At 65.5% G+C, this 24,951-nt stretch overlaps 2 protein-coding genes across 2 annotated transcripts in view; both read right to left on the reverse strand.

The window, feature by feature from the left end:
* LOC137467075 (phosphofurin acidic cluster sorting protein 1-like) overlaps positions 1–9,329 on the reverse strand; it is a gene marked incomplete at its 5' end in the record, with an annotated part of 11,107 nt that extends 1,778 nt beyond the window's left edge. Inside the window, 13 exon segments of the mRNA XM_068178629.1 lie at positions 1,218–1,319; positions 1,936–1,998; positions 2,300–2,366; positions 2,447–2,508; positions 2,510–2,608; positions 3,868–3,891; positions 3,893–3,928; positions 4,353–4,424; positions 5,178–5,207; positions 7,001–7,126; positions 7,939–8,027; positions 8,580–8,669; positions 9,287–9,329. Of these exon segments, the coding sequence (XP_068034730.1) occupies positions 1,218–1,319; positions 1,936–1,998; positions 2,300–2,366; positions 2,447–2,508; positions 2,510–2,608; positions 3,868–3,891; positions 3,893–3,928; positions 4,353–4,424; positions 5,178–5,207; positions 7,001–7,126; positions 7,939–8,027; positions 8,580–8,669; positions 9,287–9,329 (903 nt within the window).
* A 959-nt stretch (positions 9,330–10,288) lies between these two features.
* LOC137467063 (splicing factor 3B subunit 2-like) lies at positions 10,289–24,731 on the reverse strand. The gene is given in 23 exon segments (XM_068178618.1): positions 10,289–10,607; positions 10,812–10,997; positions 11,721–11,820; positions 12,241–12,342; positions 13,112–13,254; positions 13,733–13,840; positions 14,847–14,954; positions 15,788–15,877; positions 16,588–16,737; positions 17,404–17,631; positions 18,352–18,432; positions 18,892–19,029; positions 19,366–19,407; positions 19,409–19,573; positions 20,325–20,404; positions 20,836–20,941; positions 21,544–21,846; positions 21,956–22,015; positions 22,556–22,651; positions 22,653–22,757; positions 23,157–23,222; positions 23,875–23,921; positions 24,561–24,731. Coding segments are annotated over 23 exon segments (2,730 nt in total). The 5' UTR covers positions 24,715–24,731; the 3' UTR covers positions 10,289–10,535.
* Between the last annotated feature and the right edge of the window lie 220 nt (positions 24,732–24,951).

Below are 24,951 nucleotides of genomic sequence, written 5' to 3' on the forward strand. Positions count from 1 at the left end.
CATTGTTCCTTCTCCATTGTCCCATTGTCCCCATTGTCCTCATGCCATTGTTCCTGTCCCCATTGTCCCCATGGTGTCCCCATGTCCTCATTGTCATTGTTCCTGTCCCATTGTTCCCATTGTCCCCATTGCCATTGTCCCCATTGTCCCCATTGTCTCATTGTCATTGTTCTTTCTCCATTGTCCCCATTGTCCCCATGGTGTCCCCACTGCCCCCCCCATTGTCCCCAGTGTCCCCAGTGTCCCCCCGTTGTCCCTCTGTCCCTCTGTCCCCTGTCACCTGGGCCGGGGGGGTCCCTCGGGGGGTCTCTCTCCCTCGGGGCTCCTCTCTCCGGGGCCCCCCCGGGGCAGCCCCCGCTCCCTCAGGGGGGTCCCCCTGCGCCCCCGGCCCGGGGGGGCCCCCCCGTCCGGCCTGGGGGGGGACAGCGCTGCACCCAGAACCCCCCCAAAACCCCCTGGGACCCCCCAAACACACCCGGACCCAAAAACCCACCCGGACCCCAAAATAACCCCAGGGACCCCAAAAAAACCCACCCGGACCCCAAAATAACCCCAGGGACCCCAAAAAACCCACCCGACCCCAAAATAGCCCCAGGGACCCCAAAAACCCACCCGGACCCCAAAATAACCCCAGGGACCCCAAAAAAACCACCCGGACCCCAAAATAACCCCAGGGACCCCAAAAATCCACCCAGACCCCAAAAAACCCACCCGGACCCCAAAATAACCCCAGGGACCCCCAAAAAACCCACCCGGACCCCAAATAGCCCCAGGGACCCCAAAAACCCACCCGGACCCCAAAATAACCCCAGGGACCCCAAAAAAACCACCCGGACCCCAAAATAATCCCAGGGACCCCAAAAAACCCACCTGGACCCCAAATTAACCCCTGGGACTCCAAAACAACCCCCGGGTACCCCAAAAACCCACCCGGATCCCAAAAACCCACCCAGACTCCAAAACTCCCCCGGGACCCCCCCAAAAAAAAAACCCCAGACCCCACAACCCACGTGGGACCCCAAAATAACACATACAGCACCCCAAAATAACCCCCTGGGACCCCAAAAACCCACCCGGGACCCCAAAATATCCCCAGGGACCCCAAAATAAACCCCTGGGACCCCAAAAATCCCCCCCCAGGGGTCCTAAATCCCCCTTGGGGACCCTGATTTTGGGGTTGCCGATTTTGGGGTGTCCCCAGTTTGGGGGTCACTCACCGGGGGTGACGCTGCCTCCCCCTTGCTCCCCTTCAGGGGGGTCTTCAACTTCTCGGGGCCCCCCCCGGGCTCTGCCGGGGGCTCGGGGTCCCCCCGGGGGTCCTGGGGGGGGCAAAGAGGGGCTGGGGACACCCCAAAACCCGGGGGAACCCCAAAAACCCGGGTAGGGCCACAAATGTTTGGGGTTATTTGGGGGAAAACCCCAAAATCGAGATGGAGAACCCCCAAAATTGGGGAAGGAGGGGATTTGGGGGGGGGGGCAGTTTTGGGGACACTTTTTGGGGTGAGGGGTCCTGGGGATCCATTTTTTGGGGAGGTTTTGGGGTGGGGGTGGAGATTTCAGGGGGTTGGGGGTGAGGATTTTGTGGTGCTGGGGGGGTCATTTTGGGGGGGATTTTGGGAGGCAGTTTTTGGGGTAGTTTTGGGAGATTTTGGAGGCAATTTTGGGGAATTTTTGGGGGATTTTGGAAGCAGTTCTGGGGGATTTTAGGGGGGATTTTTGGGGGTTTAGGGGGCAGTTTTGGGGGCTCTTGGGGGGGTTTGGGGGGCAGTTTTGGGGGGCAGTTTTGGGGGATCTTGGTGGGGGTTTGGGGGCAGTTTTGCGGGCAGCTTTTGGGGCTCTTAGGGGGGGTTTGGGGGCAGTTTTGGGGGCAGTTTTTGGGGCTCTTGGGGGGGGTTTGGGGGCAGCTTTGGGGGGTGTGTGGGGGGGGGGTCTCACCAGCCCCTCGGGGTCCGGCCCCTCCTCGGGGGCTCTGCGGCCGCTGCGGGGCCCCGGCTCTGCCTGGGGTGGGGGTGGGGGGAGACCCCAAAAATGTCTGGGAGTCCCCCTGAAAACCCCAGTGACACCCCCAGTGCTCCCAGTCCCCCCCCCCAGTACCCCCCAGGTGCCCCCCCAGTGCCCCCCAGTGCCCCCCCAGTCCCTCCCAGTCTCTCCCAGTGCCCTCCCAGTGCCCTCAATGCCCCCCCAGTGCTCCCAGTGCCCGCCCAGTGCCCTCAATGCCCCCCCAGTACCCCCCCAGTGCCCCCCAGTACCCCCCCCAGTGCCCCCCAGTTCCTCCCAGTGCTCCCAGTCCGGCACTGACCGGGGCGGGGCCCTCGCTGCCCATCTCGGTCTGGGAGCTCGACTGGGAGAGACCCTCAAAGAACGGCCTGGGGGGGGACAGGGGGGAGGTTTTTGGGTGCTCAGGGGGTGTTTGGGGTGCTCAGGCCGGTTTCGGGGTGCCCCTGACCTGAGCCGCGGTTTTGGGGTGCTCAGGACGCTGTCGGTGTCGTCCAGGTCGGCGCCGCTGTCCGCTGGGGTTGAAAATCTCCAGGGAGTCGTAGAGCTCGTCCAGGTCCTCGGCCACCGCCCGCATCCGCGCCGGGGACACGTGGTCCAGGCCAAAGCCACCCTGGGGACACCCGGTGGCACTGTCACCTCCCCAGGAACACCCTGGTGTCACTGTCACCTCCCCAGGGACACCCCCAGTGTCACTGTCACCTCCCCAGGGACACCCTGGTGTCACTGTCACCTCCTTGGGGACATCCTGGTGTCACTGTCACCTCCTCAGGGACACCCTGGTGGCACTGTCACCTCCTCAGGGACACCCTGGTGTCACTGTCACCTCCCCAGGGACACCCGGTGGCACTGTCACCTCCCCAGGGACCCCCCAGTGGCACTGTCACGTCCCCAGGGACACCCTGGTGTCACTGTCACCTCCTCAGGGGACATCCCGGTGGCACTGTCACCCCCCTGGTGACACGTGATCCAGGCCAAAGCCACCCTGGGGACACCCCCAGTGGCACTGTCACCTCCCCAGGGACACACCGGTGGCACTGTCACCTCCCCAGGGACACCCCTGGTGTCACTGTCACCTTCCCCAGGGGACATCCCGGTGGCATTGTCACCCCCCTGGTGACACAATGATCCAGGCCAAAGCCACCCTGGGGACACCCCAGTGTCACTGTCACCTCCTTGGGGACACCCCCCAGTGTCACTGTCACCTCCCCAGGGACCCCCCAGTGGCACTGTCACCTCCCTAGGGACCCCCCCAGTGTCACTGTCACCTCCCCGGGGACACCCCCAGTGTCACTGTCACCTCCCCAGGGACACCCCGGTGGCACTTGTCACCTCCCCAGGGACACCCTGGTGTCACTGTCACCTCCTTGGGGACATCCCGGTGGCACTGTCACCTCCTCAGGGGACATCCCGGTGGCACTGTCACCCCCCTGGTGACACGTGATCCAGGCCAAAGCCACCCTGGGGACACCTCCAGTGGCACTGTCACCTCCCCAGGGGACACCCCCAGTGGCACTGTCACCTCCCCAGGGACACCCCGGTGGCACTGTCACCTCCTTGGGGACACCCCCAGTGTCACTGTCACCTCCCCGGGGACACCCCCAGTGTCACTGTCACCTCCCCGGGGACACCCCCAGTGGCACTGTCACCTCCCCAGGACACCCCCAGTGTCACTGTCACCTCCCCAGGGCACACCTCAATATCATTGTCCCCCCCCTTGGGGACACCCCTGTCACCGCCCTGGGGACGCTGGCACACCCCTGTCACCCCCAGGGCCACCCCTGGGTCCCCGTGCCAGCCCCCCCAGCCCTGTGGCACCCCGCTGGCATTGTCACCCTGTGTCCCCCCCGTGTCCCCCCTGTCCCCGGGTACCTCCTCGGACACCCGGAATCGTTTTCAGCAGCGCCACAAATTTCTGTTTGATGTTGGGGTGCTGGGGGGGGCGGGGGGAGGGTCAGGGACACCCGGGACCCCCCAAAAACCCCCCGGGACCCCAAAAACCCCCCGGGACCCCAAAAGCTCCCAGGACCCCAAAAACCCCCCGGGACCCCAAAAGCCCCCAGGACCCCCCAGGACCACCCAAACCCCCCCGGGAACTCCCCAGGATGACCCAACTCCCCCCCCCTGGACCCCCCAACTCCCCTGGAGCCCCTCCCCCACCACCCCTCCCCCAGGTACCCCCAAATCCACTGGGACCCTCCCCCCACCCATGGGACCCCACCCCCTAAGTCCCCTCCCCCACCCATGGGGGACCCCTCAGACCTCACTGGGACCCCCCCCCAGCACCCCCCAGATGCCCCTGACCCCGCCCCCCCTCCCCCACCCTGGACCCCTCCCCCCCCTCGCCCCCTCCTCACCCTGGCGCCCCCCGGGCCCTTCCTCCTCGGCTTCTTCCCCTTGGGCAGCTCCTCCTCCTCATCGAACAGGTCCTGGGGGGGCGGGGGGGTGGGGGTCAGGGGGGGCGGGGGGCACCCCATGGGTGCTGGAGGGGGTTTTGGAATTTGGGGTGGGGGTCGCACCTGGCCCGGCCAGAGCGTCATCGCTGCCCTCGGGCTCCGAGGAGAAACTCTCCTCATCCCTCCTCCGAGTCCTGGTCCAGGTCCGGGGAGCGGTCTTGGGCAGGGGAGGGGGGACACAAAAATGAGGGGGGTGGGCGCACCCAAAGGTGGGGTGGGAAAATGGGGAGGGGGCGCAAAAAATGGGGGCGGGGGAGAGAAAACCGGGGGGCGGCCAGAAGAAAAGCAGAAAACCCCGAAAAAAGCAGAATAAAAGGGGAAGAAACGGGAAAAACTCGGGGCGGGGGGGGATGAATGGGGGGGGGGGCGGCACCCATGGGTGGGGGGGGGGGCACCTCGCAATCCCAGTGCCCCCCCCAGCCCCCTGAGCCCACCTGTGCCCCCCCAGCACCCACGGGGGGACCCCTCTGGGCGCCCCCCACCCCCGTACCCACCCCGTGCCCCCCGAGAACCCCCATGGCCCATAACCGTCCCAACGCCCCGTGCCCCCCCGGTGCCCCCCAGCCCCCGGTGCCCCCCGGTGCCCCCGGTGCCCCCCGGTGCCCCCGTTGCCCACCCGCTCCCTTGGCTTTGCCCTCGGGCTCCACGGGCTGGCTCGAGAGCGCGACCACCCCCGACCTCGGCCACGGGGCAGCGGCTCCGTCAGCGCCCGGTGCAGCACCAGGCCTGGCCGGCCTCGCTGGGCAGCTGCAGCACCTGGGGGGGGGGGGCACCGAAAATAGGGGTGGGGGGCACCCCTGAGACCCCCCCACCCCACAACCCCCGGGGCACCTAAACCCTTCCATGGGCGCCTAAGCCCCCAAAGCGGGCACCCAAACCTCTCTACGGGGCACTCCAAGGCACCCAGCCCCCCCCCCCCCCGCTGGGCAGCTGCAGCACCTGGGGGGGGGGGCACCGAAAATGGGGTGGGGGGCACCCCTGAGACCCCCCCACCCCACCCCCGGGGCACCTAAACCCCCAAAGCGGGCACCCAAACCCCTCTATAGGGCACCTCGATCCTTTCATGGGGCACCCCAATGCACCCAGGCCCCCCCGGCTGGGGCTTGCAGCACCCGAAATGGAGGGGGGGGCACACTGAGACCCCCCCAGGGCCCCCCCCAGATCCATCCAAGACCCCCCCAGGGACCCCCCTAAACCCCCCCACTCCTCTCCGCCCCACTCTCACAGCCCTCGGGGTGCCCTCCCGGGGCTCTGGGACCCCCCCCGAACCCCCTGGGACCCCCCCCAAAAACCCCTCCAGCCCCCTGAGACCCCCCCCCCAAATTCTCCCCCACCAAACTCCACATCCCCCGGGGCTCCCCCGTGATCCTCTCCCGGGGCTGTGACCCTCCTGAACCCCCCGGGGATCCCCCCCAGGCCCCCCAAAACCCCTCCAGGACCCCCCCCCCCGGGACCCCCCAACCCCCCCGAGACCCCCCCAATCCCCCCAAAAACCCCCCCACCACACAGCCCCCGGGGTGCCCTCCTGGGGCTCTGGGACACCCCCAAACCACCCGCGACCCCCTCGGGACCCCTGCAGGCCCCCCCAAACCCACCCCAGGACCCCCCAACCCCCTGAGACCCCCCCCCCCCCCAAATTCCGCCCACCACACTCACAAGCCCCGGGGTTCCCCCGTGAGCCTCTCCCGGAGCTCTGTGACCCCCACAAACCCCCCGGGACCCCCCTAGGACCCCCCAAAACCCTTCCAGGACAACCCCTGAGACCCCCCAAATTCCCCCATACCCCCCACCCCTCTCTGCCCCACACTCACAGCCCCGGGGGTGCCCTCCTGGAGCTCTCCCGGAGCTCTGTGACCCCCCCAAACCCCCCGGGACCCCCCCTAGGACCCCCCAAAACCCTTCCAGGACACCCCCTGAGACCCCCCCCAAACCCCCCCACCCCTCTCTGCCCCACACTCACAGCCCCCGGGGTTCCCCCGAGAGCCTCTCCCGGGGCTCTGTGACCCCCCCAAACCCTCCGGGACCCCCCTAGGACCCCCCAAAACCCCTCCAGGACACCCCCTTTGACCCCCCCAAACCCCCCCATACCCCCCACCCCTCTCTGCCCCACACTCACAGCCCCCGGGGTTCCCCCGTGAGCCTCTCCCGGAGCTCTGTGACCCCCCCAAACCCCCCGGGACCCCCCTAGGACCCCCCAAAACCCTTCCAGGACACCCCCTGAGACCCCCCCAAACCCCCCCATACCCCCCACCCCTCTCTGCCCCACACTCACAGCCCCCGGGGTTCCCCCGTGAGCCTCTCCCGGAGCTCTGTGACCCCCCCAAACCCCCCGGGACCCCCCTAGGACCCCCCAAAACCCTTCCAGGACTCCCCCTTTGACCCCCCCAAAACCCCCCCACCCCCTCTCTGCCCCACACTCACAGCCCCCGGGGTTCCCCCGTGAGCCTCTCCCGGGGCTCTGTGACCCCCCCAAACCCCCCGGGACCCCCCCAAACCCCTGCAGGACCCCCCCAAGCCCCCTCCCCGTGCCCCCCCCCCGTGCCCCCCACCTCGGCCAGGTTGATCAGCCCCACCGCCAGCGTTTTGTAGCCCAGGAACGGGCGGTGCTTGGAGCGCTTGCGGCGCTGCAGCATCACCTGCAGCCGGTTCGTGTCCCGCTTCAGGAAGTGCCCGTACTGCGGGGGGGGCCACGGGGGGGGTCACGGACCCGCGGGGGGGCACGCACCCCCGGGGGGGGCGAGTGATCCCCGGGGGAGGCGAGTTTTGGGGGGGAAAAGGGGGATTTGGGGGTCAGAGCATCAGCTGGGGCAGGTTTGGGGGAGGGGGTTTGGGGGGGGGGCAATGAGCCCTGGGGGGGGTCAGGGACACGGTGGGGGGGTCATTGATCTTTTGGGGGGGTCACTGACCCCTAAAAAAGGGGGGTTTGACCCCGGGGGGGGCGGATTTTGGGGTGAAAAGGGGGTTTTTGGGGGGGGTCACAGCATCAGCTGGGGCAGGTTTGGGGAGGGGGGTTTAGGGGGTTCGTTGATCCTGGGGGGGGGGGTCACCGATCTCTGGGGGGGGGCATGGACACGGCGGGGGGGGCACTGGTCATTGTGGGGGGGTCACTGACCCCTAGAAAGGGGGGATTTGACCCCTGGGGGGGCGAGTTTGGGGGGGAACAGGAGGATTTGGGGGGGGTCACAGCATCACCTGGGGCAGGTTTTGGTGGGGGGGGGGGGGGAACGAGTCCTGGGTGGGGGGGTCAGGGACACGGGGGGGTCACTGGTGCCTGGGGGGGTCACTGATCTTTTGGGGGGTCACTGACCCCTAGAAAGGGGGGGTTTGACCCCGGTGGGGGCGAGTTTTGGGGTGGAAAATGGGGTTTGGGGTCGCAGCATCACCAGGGGCAGGGTAGTGGTGGGCAGTTTTTGGGGGGCGCGGGGGGATCTGGGGGTATCGCTGTCCCCGGGGGGGGGTCTCCAGAGTGGGGAGGGGTCCCCGGTACCTGCAGGGAGAAGGTGAGCTGCAGCTCGGTCTCGGGGGGGCCCCCGGGGGGCAGCGGGATCTCGTTGGAGCGCAGGATCCGCTTGGAGCCCCTGGGGGGAGCGGCGGGACCCCCACGGGGACCCCAAATCCCGGGATTCGCTGGGACCCCCCCCCCCAAAAAAAAGGAACTTTGCACCCCCCAAGGGTCCCTGGGGTCCCCCCACCCGACCCCCCCCAGCCCCTCCAGGGACCCCCCAGCGCCCCCCTCGAATTCTCAGCGCCCAGTCCAGAGACTTGGGGACCCCCAGGACCCCCTCCGACCCCCCCAGACACCTCCAGATCCCCCCAGGAGCCCCCCAGGACCCCCCCAGACCCCTTCACGACCCCCCCCAGTTCCCTCCAGGACCCCCCCAGACTCCTCCAGGACACTGCCCAGGACACCCCAAACCCCCCCAGGACCCCCCAGACCCTTTCAGGACCCCCCAAACCCCTCCCAGGACCCCCCCAGACCCTTCTAGGACTCCCCAGGATCCCCCAGACTCCTCCAGACCCCCCCAAGCCCCCCCAGGATCCCCCCAGACTCCTCCAGACCCCCAGGACCCCCCCCCAGGACCCCCCAGACCCCTCTAGGACCCCTCCAGGAGCCCCCAAACCCCCCCACCTGCAGCTTGACCCGCGATGACCACCGAGCCCAGGTCCTTGGCCACCTCCTGGACCAGCACGAGGCGCCGCAGGGTGAGGCTGAACAGCCTGGGGGGGTCCGGGGTGAGGGGGGGGGTCTCATCCCAGACACCCCCCCCCCCCCCAAAATAAAAGGGTCCCAAACCCCAAGGATGAAACCCCTCGAGACCCCCAAAGGACCCCCCCCAGAAAAAACGCCAGCCCCAAGATCTGAACCCCCCCGGGACCCCCCACACCCCCAAAAAGGCGCAGCCCAAGGGTTGGACCCCCCCGGGACCCCCCCCAAGACGCCCCCAGCCCCTCAGGGACCCCACGGGCCCTGCAGCCCCCTCCCCACAATGGATCCCGGGGGGTCCCAGGGATTGGGGGGGTCCTGGGGGGTCTGGGGGGGTCCCGGGGATTGGGGGGTCCTGGGAGGGTCTGGGGGGGGTCCAAGGGATTGGGGGGTCCTGGGGGGGTCTGGGGGGGTCCCGGGGATTGGGGGGGTCTGGGGGGGTCCCAGGGATTGGGGGGTCCTAGGGGGGTCTGGGGGGGGTCCCGGGAATTGGGAAGGGGTCTTGGGGGGGGGTCCTGGGAACCGGGGGGTCCCGGGGGGATCCCGGGGATTAGGGTATTCCGGGGGGGGTCCCGGGGGGTCCCGATGATTGGGGGGTCCCAGGGGGTCCCTGCCCCCCCCCACCCCTCACCTGGGCACGCAGCTGGGCGAGCTGCGATCCACCTCCCAGGTGGCGAACAGGTTCATGTGCACCGGCCCGGGGGGGGGTCCCGGGGGAGCCCCGGGCCCGGGGGGGGGCGCGGGGGGGCCCGGGGGGGGTCCCGGGGGGGCTCCGGGCCCGGGGGGGGCGCGGGGGGCGCCGCGTTCCGCCATCGCCGCCGCCGCGCCGGCCACGCCCCCCGCGCCTGATTGGCTGCCGCGACGCACCGCGGGACCCGATTGGGTAACGCCAGTCACGGCCCCGCCCACGCGCGGCGCTGATTGGTCACCGCCCACCCCGCTGCGGAACGGCGACCACGCCCCTCTGTCAGGAGAGGCCACGCCCAGCGCTGCGGAAGCCACGCCCACTGGGGGGGGATCCTGGGCGCTGATTGGGTGAGCGGGGAGGAGGCCACGCCCCTTTGGGGACATAGCGGGGTCACCGGGGGGTCACGGGGGTGACACCGGGGGACATCCTGGGTGGCCCCGATGGCCCCGCCCACTGTCCCTCTGTCCCCACCCCCTGTGAGCCCCTCCCGGCACGGGCGGGGACAGGGACAACGAGGGGACACGGCTTGGGGACAGCAGGGACAGCTGAGGGGGGCACGGTGACATCGGGGACCTGTCCCAGGGACACGGCGGCCTTGGGGACACATCCTAGTGACACGGGGGCCGCAGTGCCACGTCCCGGTGTCACAGTGACCTCGCTGTCACGGTGACCTCGTTGTCATGGTGACCTCGGTGACACGGTGACCTCGTTGTCATGGTGACCTTGGTGACACGGTGACCTCGTCACGGTGACCCTCGGTGACACGGTGACCTCGGTGACACGGGGACCTCGGTGTCACGGTGACCTCAGTGACATGGGGATCTCGGTGTCATGGTGACCTCGGTGACATGGGGATCTCGTTGTCACGGTGACCTCATTGTTATGGTGACCTCGGTGACACGGTGACCTCGGTGACACGGTGACCTCGGTGCCACCAGGCAGAGCCAGGGTTCGGTGGGGACGCCACCTTTTATTTACAAAACAACGGGGACGGGGTGGGGACAACGCTGGGGACAAGGACAGGGGACAAGGACAGTGCCACCACACTGTCCCCAACACCCGGACCGCGGCCCCGGGTGACAGCGGGGGTGACATCCCCTGATCCCAGGGTGGCACCAGCGCCCTGCGGAGTGGCAGAGGGCGGTGCCAGGGAGGTGACAGCGAGGGGACAGCGAGGGGACAGCGGTGACATCTAGAACTTGAACTCCTTGTACTTCTTGCCGCCCCCGCGGGCGTCCTGGGGCTGCGCCTTCCGCTTCTTCTGCTGCGGGGACAGAGGGGACAGTGAGGGGACACACAGGGGACACAGAGGGGACAGCGTGTCACTGGAGGTCAGGGGACAGGGGAGGGACAGGGAGGGGACAGGGATGTCCCACAACAGGAACCCCTCGTGCTTCATCCCACCCCCACGGGGCAGCCCTGAGGGGACACAGAGGGGACAGGGAGGGGACACAGGTGCCACCCCCACCTTCTGCTTGGCGGCGTGCTCGGCCACCATGTCGCTGAAGTCCTCCTTCTCCACCTGCGCCTGCTGCTCCCGCACGTGCTCCTCGTACTTCTGCGTCATGGCCGTGGGGTCCAGCTCCAGCTCCTCGGGCGCCAGCGCCACCTCCACGCCCTGCGCCTCGGCCACCGGGCCCTTGCGGCCCATCACCTGTGGGGACACCACGGGGACAGGGTCACTGTCACCTCCTGGGCTTCTGTGACCAGCCCTTGTGTCCCATCACCTGTGGGGACACCACGGGGGACATGGTCACTGTCACCTCCTGGGCTTCTGTGACCAGCCCTTGTGTCCCATCACCTCTGGGGACACCACGGGGACACCACGGGGACAGGTCACTGCCACCCCCTGGGCTCCTGTCACCTGTCAGGGACATGGGGACACCATGGGGACAGGGCCACCTCCACTACCTAAAGCTCTGTGACCAACCCTTGTGTCCATCACCTTTGGGGACACCACAGGGACACCATGGGGACATGGTCACTGTCACCCTCCTGGGCTTCTGTGACCAGCCCTTGTGTCCCATCACCTTTGGGGACACCTTTGGGGACACCACAGGGACACCACGGGGACAGGGTCACTGTCACCCCCTGGGCCTCTGTCACCTGTCAGGGACACCACGGGTACACGGGTGACACTGACCCTGTGGGTTTGGGGTCCCAGAGGGGTTTTGGGGGGGTGGTCTCACCGCAGACAGGTTGTAGATGTGGGTGGGGGGTGTTTTTGGGGTCCCAGGGGGGTTTTGGGGGGGTTCCAGGGGGGTTTTGGGGGGGGGTCTCACCGCAGACAGGTCGTAGATGTGGGTGGGGGGTGTTTTTGGGGTCCCAGGGGGGTCTTTTGGGGGGGTCCCAGGGGGGTTTTGGGGGGGGGTCTCACCGCAGACATGTCGTAGATGTGGGTGGAGCCCATCATGGCTGTGCCCACGGTCGCCGTGCGCTTCTCGGGGACCACCGTGAACAGCTGGGGGGTCTCGCTCCTTTTTGGGGGGGTCAGGATGGGTGGGGGGGCTTCTGATCACCCCAAAACCCCGCCAGCACCCCAAAATCCCCCCTACACCCTGACCCTCCCAAACCCCAAGCCCTCCTTGGTTCCCCCACAACTCCTTTGAGCCTCCCAAATTCCCCCAAAACCTCCCCTAAACCCCCTAAAACCCCTAAAACCCCAAGCCTCCCAAATTCCCCCCTGAACCCCAAAGTCCCCAGTCCCCCAACACCCCTGAGCCCCCCAAAATCTCCCAAACCCCCCAAAATTCCCCTGGCCCTCCAAAATTCCCCCCTGAACCCCAAAGTCCCCCAGTCCCCCAACACCACTGAGCTCCTCAAACCCCCCAAAAAAACCCTCCGAAACCCCAAAGCCCCCCAAAATCCTCCCCAAATCCCCCCCAAACCCCCCTCACCCGTCCATGGCCTCCTCGATTTTCTTCTTGCGGAGCTCGATCAGCTCCGGGGTCTCCATCCCGGCCGGCACCGAGGAGAAGCCCCCCGGGGTGATCAACCCGCTGGGGGGGGGATGGGGGGGTCAGGGGGCACCCCCAAACTTGTGGGGAGCCCTCCCCGTCCCCCCCCAGTTTGTCTCGGAGAGGGACGAACCAACCGCGTTCCCCATCCCAAAGGAAACCCCACAGGATTCCGCCTTTGTGGGGGGATTTGGGGGTTCAGGGGGTGTAGGGGTCACTGGGGGGGCCCCCCAAGTTCTTGGGGTCCCCCTGAGTTCTTGGGGTACCCCGGGTGCCTGGGAAGGTCACCCCACTTTGCCTCTAAGAATGATGAACCCCATTCCCCATCCCAAAGGAATCCCCACAAGATTTCCCTTTTATGGGGGAATTTGGGGGTCCCTGTGGGTCCCAATCAGTTTTTGGGGTTCCCCTGAGTGCTGGGGAGGGGTCCCCCAGGAGTTTTTGGGGTCCCCCCCAACCTGTCCACGGGGTGGGTGAACCCCATTCCTCACCCCAAATTTATCACTCCTTTATGGGGGAATTTGGGGGTGGGGATTAGAGGACATTAGGGACCCTTTTTTGGGGTGCCCCTGAGTTTTTTGGGGTTCCCTGTGAGTTTTTGGGGTGCCTCTTGATTGTTTTGGGACACCCCTGAGTTTTTTGGGGTGCTCCCCACCTGTCCATGGGGGGTGAACCCCACTCCTCACCCCAAATTTTTATCGCTCCTTTGTGGGGGAATTTGGGAGGGGAGGTTTCGGGGACACCTGGGAGATTTTTTTTTGGGGTACCCCCGAGTTTTTTGGGGTGGCCCCGAGTTTTTTGGGGTGCCCACCTGTCGGCGGGGGTGATGAAGCCGGTCTCGTCGGGTTTTTCTTCGTCGCTCTCCTCCTCCTCCTCCTCCTCCGAGGATTCCTCATCCGAAGGCTCCAGCTCCCCCCAGGGCGTGCGGTCGATCTCCTCCTCCTCCTCCTTGGTCTGGGGGGGGTCCGGGGGGGTCACCCGGGCATTTGGGGGGTCCCGGGGGAGTCGGGCAGGGGGATTTGGGGGGGGGATTTGGAGTTTTTTGGGCATTTTGGGGTTTTTGGGGGGGATTTTTGGTGTTTTTTTAATGCTTGTAAAGCGGATTTAGGTATGGGGTTATTGAGACCCCAAAGCTGGGGGGTCCGGCGGGATTTTGGGGGGCCCAGGTGTGTCCAGCAGGGTTTGGGGGTTCCTGGGGAGGGTTTGGGGGTCCTGGGGGGGGGTCCAGCAGGCTTTTGGGGGGGCCCAGGTGTGTCCAAGCAGGTTTGGGGGTCCCGGGGAAGTCCCACGGTTTTTGGGGGTCCCTGCAGTTTTGGGGGATCCTGGGAGAGTCCATCAGGGTTTGGGGGGGCCCAGGTGTGTCCAGCAGGGTTTGGGGGTCCCGGGGGGGGATTTTGGGGGTCTCGGGCGGGGTCCCGGGGGTCCCCAGCACCTGGAACTCGGCGGCGTTGGTGCCGAACACGTCGCCGTAGAGCGGCTTCCCCGTCTCGTCCACGGGCGGCTTCCCCCAGCCCCCGGCGTGGTACCCGAAGGAGCAGCCCTGGGGCAGGGGGGACACCCCAAAAATCACCCTAAGGCACCCCAAAATCACCCTGAACCCCAAAATCATCCAGAGCCACCCCCCAAAATCACCCTGAACCCCAAAATCATCCTGAGCCACCCCAAAATCATCCTGAGCCACCCCAAAATCACCCTGAACCCCAAAATCATCCTGAGCCACCCCAAAATCACCCTGAACCCCAAAATAACCCTGACAGCCCCTTGAAATTATCCTGAGCCACCCCAAAATCACCCTGGACCCCAAAATCATCCTGAGCCACCCCCCAAATCACCCTGACCCACCCCAAAATCATCCTGACACCCCCCCAAAATCACCCTGAGCCCCAAAATCACCCACACCCCTAAATCATCCTGACATCCCCCCCAAAATCCTCCTGACGCACCCCCAAATGATCCTGACACCCCAAAATCATCCTGAGCCCCATCCCCAAAATCCTAAAAATCTTTCCCTAAATCCCCCAGGACTGAGCAACTGAGGGTGGGGGGGTTACAGACCCCCCCCAAAACCCCAAACACCCCCCAGCACCCAAATTTCTCCCCCCAGACCCTAAATCCCCCCCTGAAAACACCCAAATTTCCCCTCCAAGCACTCAAAGACCTCCCAGCACCCCAAAATTTCCCCCTAAGACCCCAAATAACCCCCCCAGCACCCACAACTCCCCAAAAACCACCCAAACACTCCCACCCTGCAGCACCAAAAACCCCCAAATCCCCCCACCCAGGACCCCAAAACCCCCCAAAAAAACCCCAACCCCCCCCCCCAAAAAAAACCCCAAACACTCCCACCCTGCAGCACCAAAACCCCCCAAATCCCCCCACCCAGGACCCCAAACCCCCCCCCCCCAAAAAAACCAAAACCCCCCAAAAAAACACCCAAACACTCCCACCCTGCAGCACCAAAAACCCCCAAATCCCCCACCCAGGACCCCAAAAAACCCCCCCAAAAAAACCCCAAACCCCCCGAAACCCCCCCAGGGCCCGCTCACCTCGGGGATGGGGGAGTTGAGCCCCGGGATTTTGAGGTTGGGGTACGAGGGGGGGGGTCCGTAGCGCTGCATGGCGATCAGCCACGGGGGGGGCACCTTGTGGGCATTCTGGGGGGGCACACGGGGGGTCAGCACCCCTAAAATCCCCCCAAGCACCCCAAAAAAAAAAAACAAAAAAAACCCCCGCCCCCAAAGTCACAGCAGGAATTGGGGGGGGGCAAAAGGAAGAGTGGGGGCACAGAGACCCCTCCCCATTCGCAGGGGTTTGGGGTGGATTTGGGGTTTGGGGTAGGTTTGGGGTACATTTAGGGTGGTTTTAGGGTGGATTTGGGCAGTTTTGGGGTGCCTATACCAGCCCCACAGGCATGCCCAGGTATTTGGGGTGGATTTGGGGTTTGGGATGGTTTTGGGGTGGTTTTGGGGTGCCTATACCAGCCCCATGGGCATGCCCAGAGATTTGGGGTGGTTTTGGGATGGATTTGGGGTGGTTGTGGGGTGCCCATACTGGCCCCACAGGCATACCCAGGGATTTGGGATAGATTTGGGGATTGGGATGGTTTTAGGGTGGTTTTGGGGTGCCCTATACCAGCCCCATGGGCATGCCCAGAGATTTGGGGTGGTTTTGGGATGGATTTGGGGTGGTTGTGGGGTGCCCATACTGGCCCCACAGGCATGCCCGGGGATTTGGGATAGATTTGGGGATTGGGATGGTTTTAGGGTGGTTTTGGGGTGCCTATACCAGCCCCATGGGCATGCCCATGGATTTGGGGTTTGGGATGGTTTTAGGGTGGATTTGGGGTGCCCTATTCCAGCCCCACGGGCACGCCCAGAGATTTGGGGTAGTTTTAGGGTGGATTTGGGGTGCCCATACCGGCCTCACAGGGATTTGGGGTTTGGGATGGTTTTGGGGTGGTTTTAGGGTGGATTTGGGGTGCCCATACCGGCCCCACGGGCATGCCCAGCGCGATCCGCAGCTCGTCCGAGAGATCGCCCGGCTTCTTCTCCTTGAGCCGCGTCTCAAACTCCTTCCCCTGGGGACACCGAGGGGACAATGGGGTCACCCAGGGACACAGTGGGGTCACGGGGGCGGTGACGGCCCCAGAAATCCAACCAGGCTGTCACCAAAGCCCCCAGAGTCCCACAAGGATGTCCCAAAAGCCACCAAGATCCACCCAAGATGTCTCCAAAGCCACCAACGCCACCCCCAGGATGTCCTCAAACCCCCACATGTCCCCAAATCCCAAAATGTTCAACCAGGATAACCCCAAAGCCCCCAAATCCAACCACAATGATCCCAAACCCCCAAATATCCCCCCCAAACCCCCAAAACCCCAACCAGGATGTCCCCAATCTCCCAAACTTCCCCACCCAGGCTGCCACCAAATCCCCAGATGTCCCCAAATCCCCAGATCTTCATCTTTGGGGCATCTCCAAACCCCAAAATGTCCAACCAAGATGTCCTCAAATCCCCGAATGTCCCCCCAGCACAGCCCTAAACCCCCAAATGTCCCCAAACCCCCAAAAACTCCAACCAGGATGTCCCCAAACCTCCAAAATCCAACCAGCATGTCCCCAAACCTCTAAAACCCAACCACGATGTCCCCAAAGTCACAAAATCCAACCAGCATGTCCTCAAAATTCAACCAGGACATCTCCAAACCCCAAAACGCCCAACCACGATGTCCCCAAATGTCCCCCAGGACAGCCCTAAAGCCCCAAATGTCCCCCCAGGTGTCCCCACCTCGTAGTAGAGGTCCCCGTGGATGGTCAGCTTGGGCTTGGTCTGCCACTTGAAGAAGGCGTCATGCAGCTTCTGGTAGTCGATGTCGATCTTGCCCATCTTGGGCCGCACCTTCTCCCTCATCTTGGACTTCATGGTCTTCTGCTCCTCCTGGGGACACCGCAGGGGACAGTGGGGACACGCCCTGGGGCCGTGGGGACACGGGGGTGGCCCCAGGGAGACTCCGGGGCAGCTACGGCAGCCACCGAGGCACACAGGTGTGACCACGATGGCCACAAGGTCGCAAAATCCAACCAGGATGTTCCCAGATCCAACCAGGATGTCCCCATATCTCCAAAATCCAACCAGGATGTCCCCAGATCCAACCAGGATGTCCCCATATCTCCAAAACCCATCCAGGATGTCTCCAAAGTCATGAAACCCAACCAGGATGTCCCCAAACCTCCAAAATGCTCCCATCCCCTGGCTGCCCCACCTTCAGGCATTCCCCGAGATGTCCCCAAGCTGTCCCCACCTTCTCCTGCAGGGCCTCGCGCATCTCCTGGATGCCTGTGACCACCAAGAACCTCCCCAGACCCCTTCCCTGCTCCTCTCCCATCCCCTGGCTGCCCCTCAGGCATTCCTGGAGGTGTCCCCAAGGTGTCCCCGAGGTGTCCCCACCTTCTCCTGCAGGGCCTCGCACATCTCCTGGATGCCTGTGACCACCAAGAACCTCCCCAAACCTCTGATACTCCTCCCCAAACCCCCTCCCATCCTCACAGCTGCCCCTCAGGAATTCCTGGAGGTGTCCTCAAGGTGTCCCCGAGGTGTCCCCACCTTCTCCTGCAGGGCCTCGCGCATCTCCTGGATGCCCGTGCGCTTGATGAACTCGGGCAGCTCGAAGGGCGGCTTCTCGATGCCCCTCTTGCCCTGCAGGTATTTCCTCTTGAAGCACCAGTGCCGCGGCACCGGCACCGAGTTCCGCGTGGCCTTCAGGTGCACCAGCAGCTTGGGGTCCTGCGCCGTCACGTCGTGCATCTCCACCACGTCCGGGCGGGCCACCAGCTGTGGGGACAGCGGGGACAGCAAAGGGACATCAGGGAGTGGCAGAGGGGAGTCAGAGTGGTGGAGCCCCAGGGTGGCTCTGTGGGACCCCCAGTGACCTCTGGATGTTCACATTGTCCATCTCCACCATGTCAGGGTGTGCCACCAGCTGTGGGGACAGTAGGGGACAGCAGGAGATGGCAGGGGACAGCAGAGGGACATCAGGAGACAGAGGGGAGTCAGAGCAGCAGAGCCCCAGGGCGGTGCTGGGGCCATTGAGGCGATGCCTGGGTGGGGACATGGGACACCAGGGTGGCACTGGAGTCTCCAGAGTGACCCTGAGTGGTCACACTGTCCCTCTCCACCGTGTCCGGGTGTGCCACCAGCTGGGGACAGCGGGGACAGCAAAGGGACATCAAGGGACAAAGGAAAGCGAGGGAAGGAGAGCCCCAGAATGGTGCTGGGGACATCAAAGTGACCCTAGGTGGGGACATGGGACACCAGGGTGGCACTGGTGGGGTGACAAGGAGAAGACTGAGATCCTAAGTTGACCCCTGGGTGGGCAACTGGGACCAGTGTCCCCAGGAAGGTGACAAGGGGCACATTGCACCGCCCAGGGTGGCTCTGGTGTCCCCACCGGGGTTCCCAGGGGACAGGAGGTGTCACCTCAGGGCTGCCCCCAGCTCCGAGTGCCACCCACACCCACGGGGGAGGCGACAGGGCCGTGTCCCCAAGTGTCACCTGCTTCAGCTCGGCCACCGTGAACCTGTTCATGCGCCGCAGCTTCTTCTTGGACAGCTTGGGGACCTCCTGCTTCTTCTCCTGGGGACACACGGGGACAGCGCAAGTGACACCGGGAGGGACGCCCCGGGTGGCACCTGATGGCGCCACCCGCTGTCCCTGAGCCATCCCTGTCCCCTCTGTCCCACCCAGGGCCACCTCAGCTCCTTCCCAGTCCCACTGTCACCACCCCTAGTGTCCCCAAACACCCCTGTGTTGTCCCCAACTCAGAACCAGCTCCAGGTGCCACCCCTTGTCACCCTCACGGTCCCCGTGATGTCCCCAGTGCCACCTGCTCACCCCATCCCTGCTCCTGTACCCCCGTGTCCCCATGTCCCTGGTGCCACCTGCTCGTTCTTGGAGCTGTCCCCATCACTGCCCCTGTCCCCCAATGTCCCCAGTGTCCCCATGTCCCCAGTGCCACCTGCTCGTTCTTGGAGCTGTCCCCATCACTGCCCCTGTCCCCCAATGTCCCCAGTGTCCCCATGTCCCCAGTGCCACCTGCTCGTCCTCGGAGCTGTCCCCGTCGCTGCCCCTGGTGCCATCCTCGGGTCCCTTTTTCCGGGGCACCCCGGCGCTCTCGGCTCGCTCCGCCCGCTCCGGCTCCTTCTCCTTGTCCTTCTTCACCTCATCCGTCAGCTGCCGTGGGGACGGGGACAGGGACAGGGGACAGGGGACAAGGACAGGGACATGGTCAGGGGTCAGGAGACATGGCTCAGCAGCACCCAGGGGTGACACTGGAGTGACCTTCAGCACCCAGGAATGACCCCTCAGCATCCAGGAGTGACCCAGGAGTGACCCAGCAGTGACCCTCATCACCCAGGGGTGACCCTTGACACCCAGCACTGACCCTCACCACCCAGGGGTGACCCTTGGCACCCAGCACTGACCCTTGGCACCCAGCACTGACCTTCACCACCCAGGGGTGACCCCTGGCACCCAAAGGTGCCACCACCCCCCCCCCCGAAGCGTCACCTTGAAGGCCTCGAAGATCCTCTTGAAGAAGACGAAGTTGGGGGTCGTAGATCTCGGGCTCCTCGCTCACGTACTCGATCTCCACCTCGGGGGCGTCCCCGGCGGGGGGCTCGGGGTCCCCCCGGGCGGGGGTCGGGGTTGGGGGCCCCTCCCGGGCCCCGCCCCTCCCCCGCTTCTTCTTCTTGCGGTTGCGGCGCTTCCGGTTCCGCTGGGAGGGGACAGAAAGGGACAGTGAGGGGACAGTGAGGGGACAGTGAGGGGACAGGTGCCTCTAATTAGAGGGACAAGGGGGACCCGCAATGGGAGAGCAGAAGAGGGGGACAAAGGTGACACAAGAGACGCCTCAGTGGGCCACACCCCCTGCACTTGTGGGGGACAAAGAGGGGACATTGAGGTGGCACCAAGAGGGGACAGAATTCCCCAGTAACGGGACAAAAAAGGGACATTGAGGTGGCACCGAGAGGGGACAGAATTCCCCAGTAACGGGACAAAAAAGGGACACTGAGGTGGCACCGAGAGGGGACAGAATTCCCCAGTAAGGGGACAAAAAAGGGACACTGGGGTGGCACCGAAAGGGGACAGAATTCCCCAGTAAGGGGACAAAAAAGGGACACTGGGGTGGCACCGAAAGGGGACAGAATTCCCCAGTAAGGGGACAAAAAAGGGACACTGGGATGACCCCAGGGGGGCCTGACTCCCACAGCTGGGGGGACAAAAAAGGGACATTGGGGTGACCCCCAAAGTGACCCAAACCCCACCACAGGCACCGAGAGAGGGGACAACAGTGACACCCCAGTGACACAGGTGACCCCAGAGCCATCCAAACCCCCCTTCCCAAATAAACCCATCCAGGACCGCCCCCCCGGGGAAATCTGGGGCACCCTGAGGACCCCCCACTCGCCCAGGGGTGCCAATTTGGGTGGGGGGGGTGGCCTGTCCCCCACTGTCCCCTCTGTCACCTCCTTTTTGGATGTCCCCGTGTCCTCCTCAGCCTCGGAGGCCGACGCCGACGCCCGCAGCTCCGTCTCCATCTCGTCCTCTGCCGGGGGGACACGGGGGGGTCAGGGCTGTCCCCACCTCTGGGTGCCACCCCCCACCTTTGGGTGCCACCCTCACCTTTGGTGTCACCCCCCAGAGCACAAATCCCAGTTTTTAGGGGAATTTTGAGAAGATTTTGGGAGGGTGGGTGGCACTGGGGGGGGGGGGGTGACACTACCTTGGGGTGTCCCTGGGGGTCACCTGGCAGCACCCACAGGTGACAAACCTCGTGTTTTAGCTGAACTTTGCATTTCTGGGGTAGAAATTGCCTTTTTGGGGGCAGATGTTGAGGCTTTAAAGGCGTTTCCTGTGGCGGGGGACACTTGGGGGGGTGGCAGGGGACACTGGGTGGCACTGGGGGTGGCAGGGGACACTGGGTGGCACTGGGGGTGGCAGGGGACACTGGGTGGCACTGGGGGTGGCAGGGCTCACCCGAGACCCCCGGCACGGTCACCAGCTCCTCCTGCCGGCTCTCCTTGAGCTGCAGGATCTTCTCCAGCGCCTGCGGGATCTTGGGGCCCACCCCGGAGTCCTCGGCCTGGGGGGCACGAAGGGGGGGGGGGGGGGTCAGTGGGACCATCGGGACCCCCCCCAAATCAGGGAGATCCCCAGGACTCCCTGAAATGAGGAAGACCCCTAGGACCCCCCCCCCCCCCAAAATCTGGAAGATCCTCCTGAAATCAGGGAGACCCCAAAACTGGGGAAACTCCCAGGCCTGCCTCCAAAGAGACCCCAAAGACACAGAGAGACCCCAGACCCACAGAGACCCCTCCCCACAATGAAGGGACTCCAGACACAAAAGCCCCAGACTCAGAGACCCCAAACAGAGCCCCCACCCCCTCCCCAACACACACCACAAACCCACAGAGACCCCTCCCCACAACAGGGACCCCAGACTCAGAGACCCCCATGCAGAGCCCCCAGCCCACAGACCCCCCCCAGCCCCAGAGAGCCCCCCACAGACTCCCCCAGCCTCACAGAGCCCCCAGCCCCAGAGAGCCCCCCACAGACTCCCCCAGCCCCAGAGAGCCCCCAGCCCCCCCCAGACACACAGAGACCCCCACAATAGAGCCCCCAGCCCCACAGAGAACCCCCCCCAACAGATGCCCCCCAGAGCCCCCCCAAAGCCCCCAGCCCCACCTCTCTGCTGTCGTCGCCGGGGGGCGGGGGGGGCCCGCGGGGCCGGGGGGCTCCCATGGCCAGGGGGGCTCCCATGGGGCTACCTGGGTGGGGGGGAGGGGGACACAAAGGTGGCATCAGCCCAGGAGGTGGGGGGGACAGGGGACAAAGGTGTCCCCCCCACCCACCCCAGGGTCCCCCCTCACCTCGGGGGGCCAGGGGGGTCCTGGCAGCCATGGGGGGCCCGTCGGGGGGGGCGCGGGGGGCGGGGGGGGTCAGCTTGGCCATCTCCTGCTGCCGCTCCTGCTCCAGCAGCACCGCGGCCTGGGGGGGCACGGGGTGGTGGGGGCACAGGGGGGGTCAGGGGGGCCTGGGCTCGGCCCCCCCCACCCCGAGGTGCCCCCCAAAACCCAGGGGTGCCCCCCCCCCTCACCCGTTTCTGCTGCTCCAGCAGCTCCTGCTCCTTTGCCTTGTCCCCGAATGGGTGCTGGCCCTGGGCGGGGGGAGCACAGTCAGGACCCCCCCCCAGCACCCAAGGGTGCCCCTCCAAGGAGTCACCCACCCCTCAACACCCCCCAAACACACCAAATCCCACCCCCCAAAAGCACCCCCCAGCTCATCCCCTCTAGAGGTGCCCCACCCCCTCCGACACCCCCCTGGACCCCTTTAAACTCCCCAAATCCCCCCCAAGCCCCACACCCCCGAGTCCTCCCCGTGCCCCGCACCCACCCAAGGGTGCCCCCCACCCCAAGGTGCCCCCCCAGACCTGTGCCCGCTCCTCCTAGAGCAGCAGGACCCTTTTAACCCCCCCAAAAAACCCCCCAAACCCCACACCCCTGAGTCCCCCTGTACCCCCCACCACAAAATCCCCACACCCCCCCGGACCTGTCCCCGCTCCTCCTGCAGCAGCAGGACCCCTTTAACCTCCCCAAACCCCACACCCCCGAGTCCCCCCGTGCCCCCCACCCCCTAAAAGGTGTCCCTCACCCCCCAAGGGAGCCCCCCACCCCCCAAAATGCCCCCCGCCCCGGACCTGTGCCCGCTCCTCCTGCAGCAGCATGGCCGCCTGCTGCTGGGCCAGCGTCAGCCGCTCCTCCTCGGACAGCCCCGCGGGAGGGGGCGGGGGCGGCACCGGGACCCCCCCCCACGGGCCCCCCCAAACCGAAAGTGAGCCCCAGCCCCGGGGGGGGAGGGGGCGGCACCAGGGGGTGCTGCAGGGGCAGCGCTGGGGGCAGCTGGGGAGGGGGAGGCGGGGTCAGGGGTGTCGTCACCTGGGACGCCCCCACCCCAAAATTTCATCCCCCCCCCCGGATACAGCGGTGGGAGGGGTCTGAAAGGCCTAAGCGCCCCCCCCCCCAACCCCCCACCCCAAAATTTAACCACGCGCGCCTCGGATTTGGGGGTTCTGGGGGGGTTTTAACCCCCCCCCCACCCCAAAACTGGGTGTTAATGACTCCCCCCACCCCAAAATTTGGAGCTCTGAGGGATCTTAAACCCCCCCCCCAAAATAACCTCTGGACTCCCCCCGCCCCTGACCCTAAATTGGGGGTTCTGGGTGTGCCCCCACCCCCCCTCCCCCCAAATCGGACCCTGGGGGGTTCCTGCCCCCCCTCCCAAACCCCCCCAAATCCCACCTGGGGGGGCGGGGCCTTGTCCCCCTCCTCAGGGCGCAGGGCGGGGCGGCTCAGCACGATCCCAGTCTGGGGGAGGGAGGGGGGGGCACAAATTGGGGGGGGGTCCCCCTGAGCCCCCCCTGCTCCGAGGGGACATGGGGAACCCCCCCTCTGGGAGGGTGGGGGCAGCAGGAGCCCTCCCACCCCTCATAAAATGGAATAAACGCCCCCAAAATCACATTAACCCCCCTCCAAAATCCCGTTCAAGCCTCTGAAAATCACACTAAACCCCCCCAAACCACATTAAGCCCCCCAAAATCTGATTAAACCCACGCAAAATCACATTAAACCCCCCAAAAATCCCATTAAACCCCCCAAAAATCACATAAAGCCCCCCGAAATCACATAAAGCCCCCCAAAATCACATTGCGCCACCCCAAAAACAAAACACCCCAAAAATCACATCTAGTCCCCCCAGAATCCTATTAAACCCTCCCAAAATCCCATTAAACCCCCCCAAACCACATTCAACCCCCCAAAAATCACATTACGCCCTCCAACACTCCCATTGGCCCCCTCAAAACCCCATTAAATCCCCCCAAAATCACAATAAATCCCTACAAAACCCCATTAAACCGCCCCCAAAACACAACAGACCCCCCCCAAAAATGAGTCCCCCTCCTCAAAGGGGCACAAGGGGAGGGGAGAACTTGGGGTCCCCCCGTTTTGGGGGTCTCACCTGCAGGGTGTAGGCTTGGAGCCGCTCCACCAGCTCCTCACGGGTCCCTGGGAGGGAATGGGGGGGGGGTCAGGGACCCCCAAATTCTGCCCCACAACCCCCGACCCCTCCCCCCCAAATTCCTCTGTCCCCCCACCCAGGGATCCCCAAAACTCCCCCAGGAAACTCATGACCCCCCTCAGGACTCCCAGATCCCCCCCAGGGAACCCCAAAAATCCCCCAAATCCCCGCAGGTGACCCCCAAATCTGCCCCCCTTCCCCTCAGGTGACCCCAACACCCCCAATTTCCCCTCTAACCCCTTTAGATCTCCCCCAAATCCCCTCAGGTGCCCTCTGAAACCCCCCAGTTTCCCTTCTTCCCCTCAGCTCTCCTTTCAAGGAATTCCAAAAATCCCCGAGACCCCCCCCAAATTTCCACCCTTCCCCTCGGGTCTCCCCTCAAGTGACCCCGAAACCCCCCAAAATTTCCCCCCTTCCCCTCACACCTCCCCCCAAATCCCCTCAGATCTCCCATTCCCCTCACCGATCCCCTCCGTTCCCCTCACGGATCCCCCTCGTTCCCCTCGCCGATCCCGATCCCCGTTCCCCTCACGGATCCCGATCCCCGTTCCCCTCACGGATCCCCCCCGTTCCCCTCACGGATCCCGATCCCCGTTCCCCTCACGGATCCCCCCCGTTCCCCGCACCCTGCGCGGGGGCTCCGATGCCGGCGAGCGTGGCCTGGAGCTCGGGGTGGGCCCAGCCCGCGTAGGGCGAGCGCTCGGGGGCTCGGGGGTCCCTGAGGGGCTCCCCGGGGCCGGCCCCGGCCGCCGCCGCCGCCTCCGCGCGCTCCGCCGCCATCTTGGCCCCGCCGTCGCCGCCGCGAGCGTCACAGCCAATCAGAGAGCCCGGCGCCGCGCCGTGCGTGTGACGTCACGGGGTGAAAAAGGCGGGGCTTGCGCGGGTATTAGGGGTAACAGGGAGGGGGTGACGTCACGGCGGCGGAGATGACGTCACGGAAGCGATGTGTGTGCTGTTGGGGTGACGTCATAGGATCCACTATCCCTGCTCATTATCCCGCCCACCGCGCTGTCCACC

Source organism: Anomalospiza imberbis, unplaced genomic scaffold, assembly GCF_031753505.1.
Source record: "Anomalospiza imberbis isolate Cuckoo-Finch-1a 21T00152 unplaced genomic scaffold, ASM3175350v1 scaffold_52, whole genome shotgun sequence".
Taxonomy (NCBI): Eukaryota; Metazoa; Chordata; class Aves; order Passeriformes; family Viduidae; genus Anomalospiza; species Anomalospiza imberbis.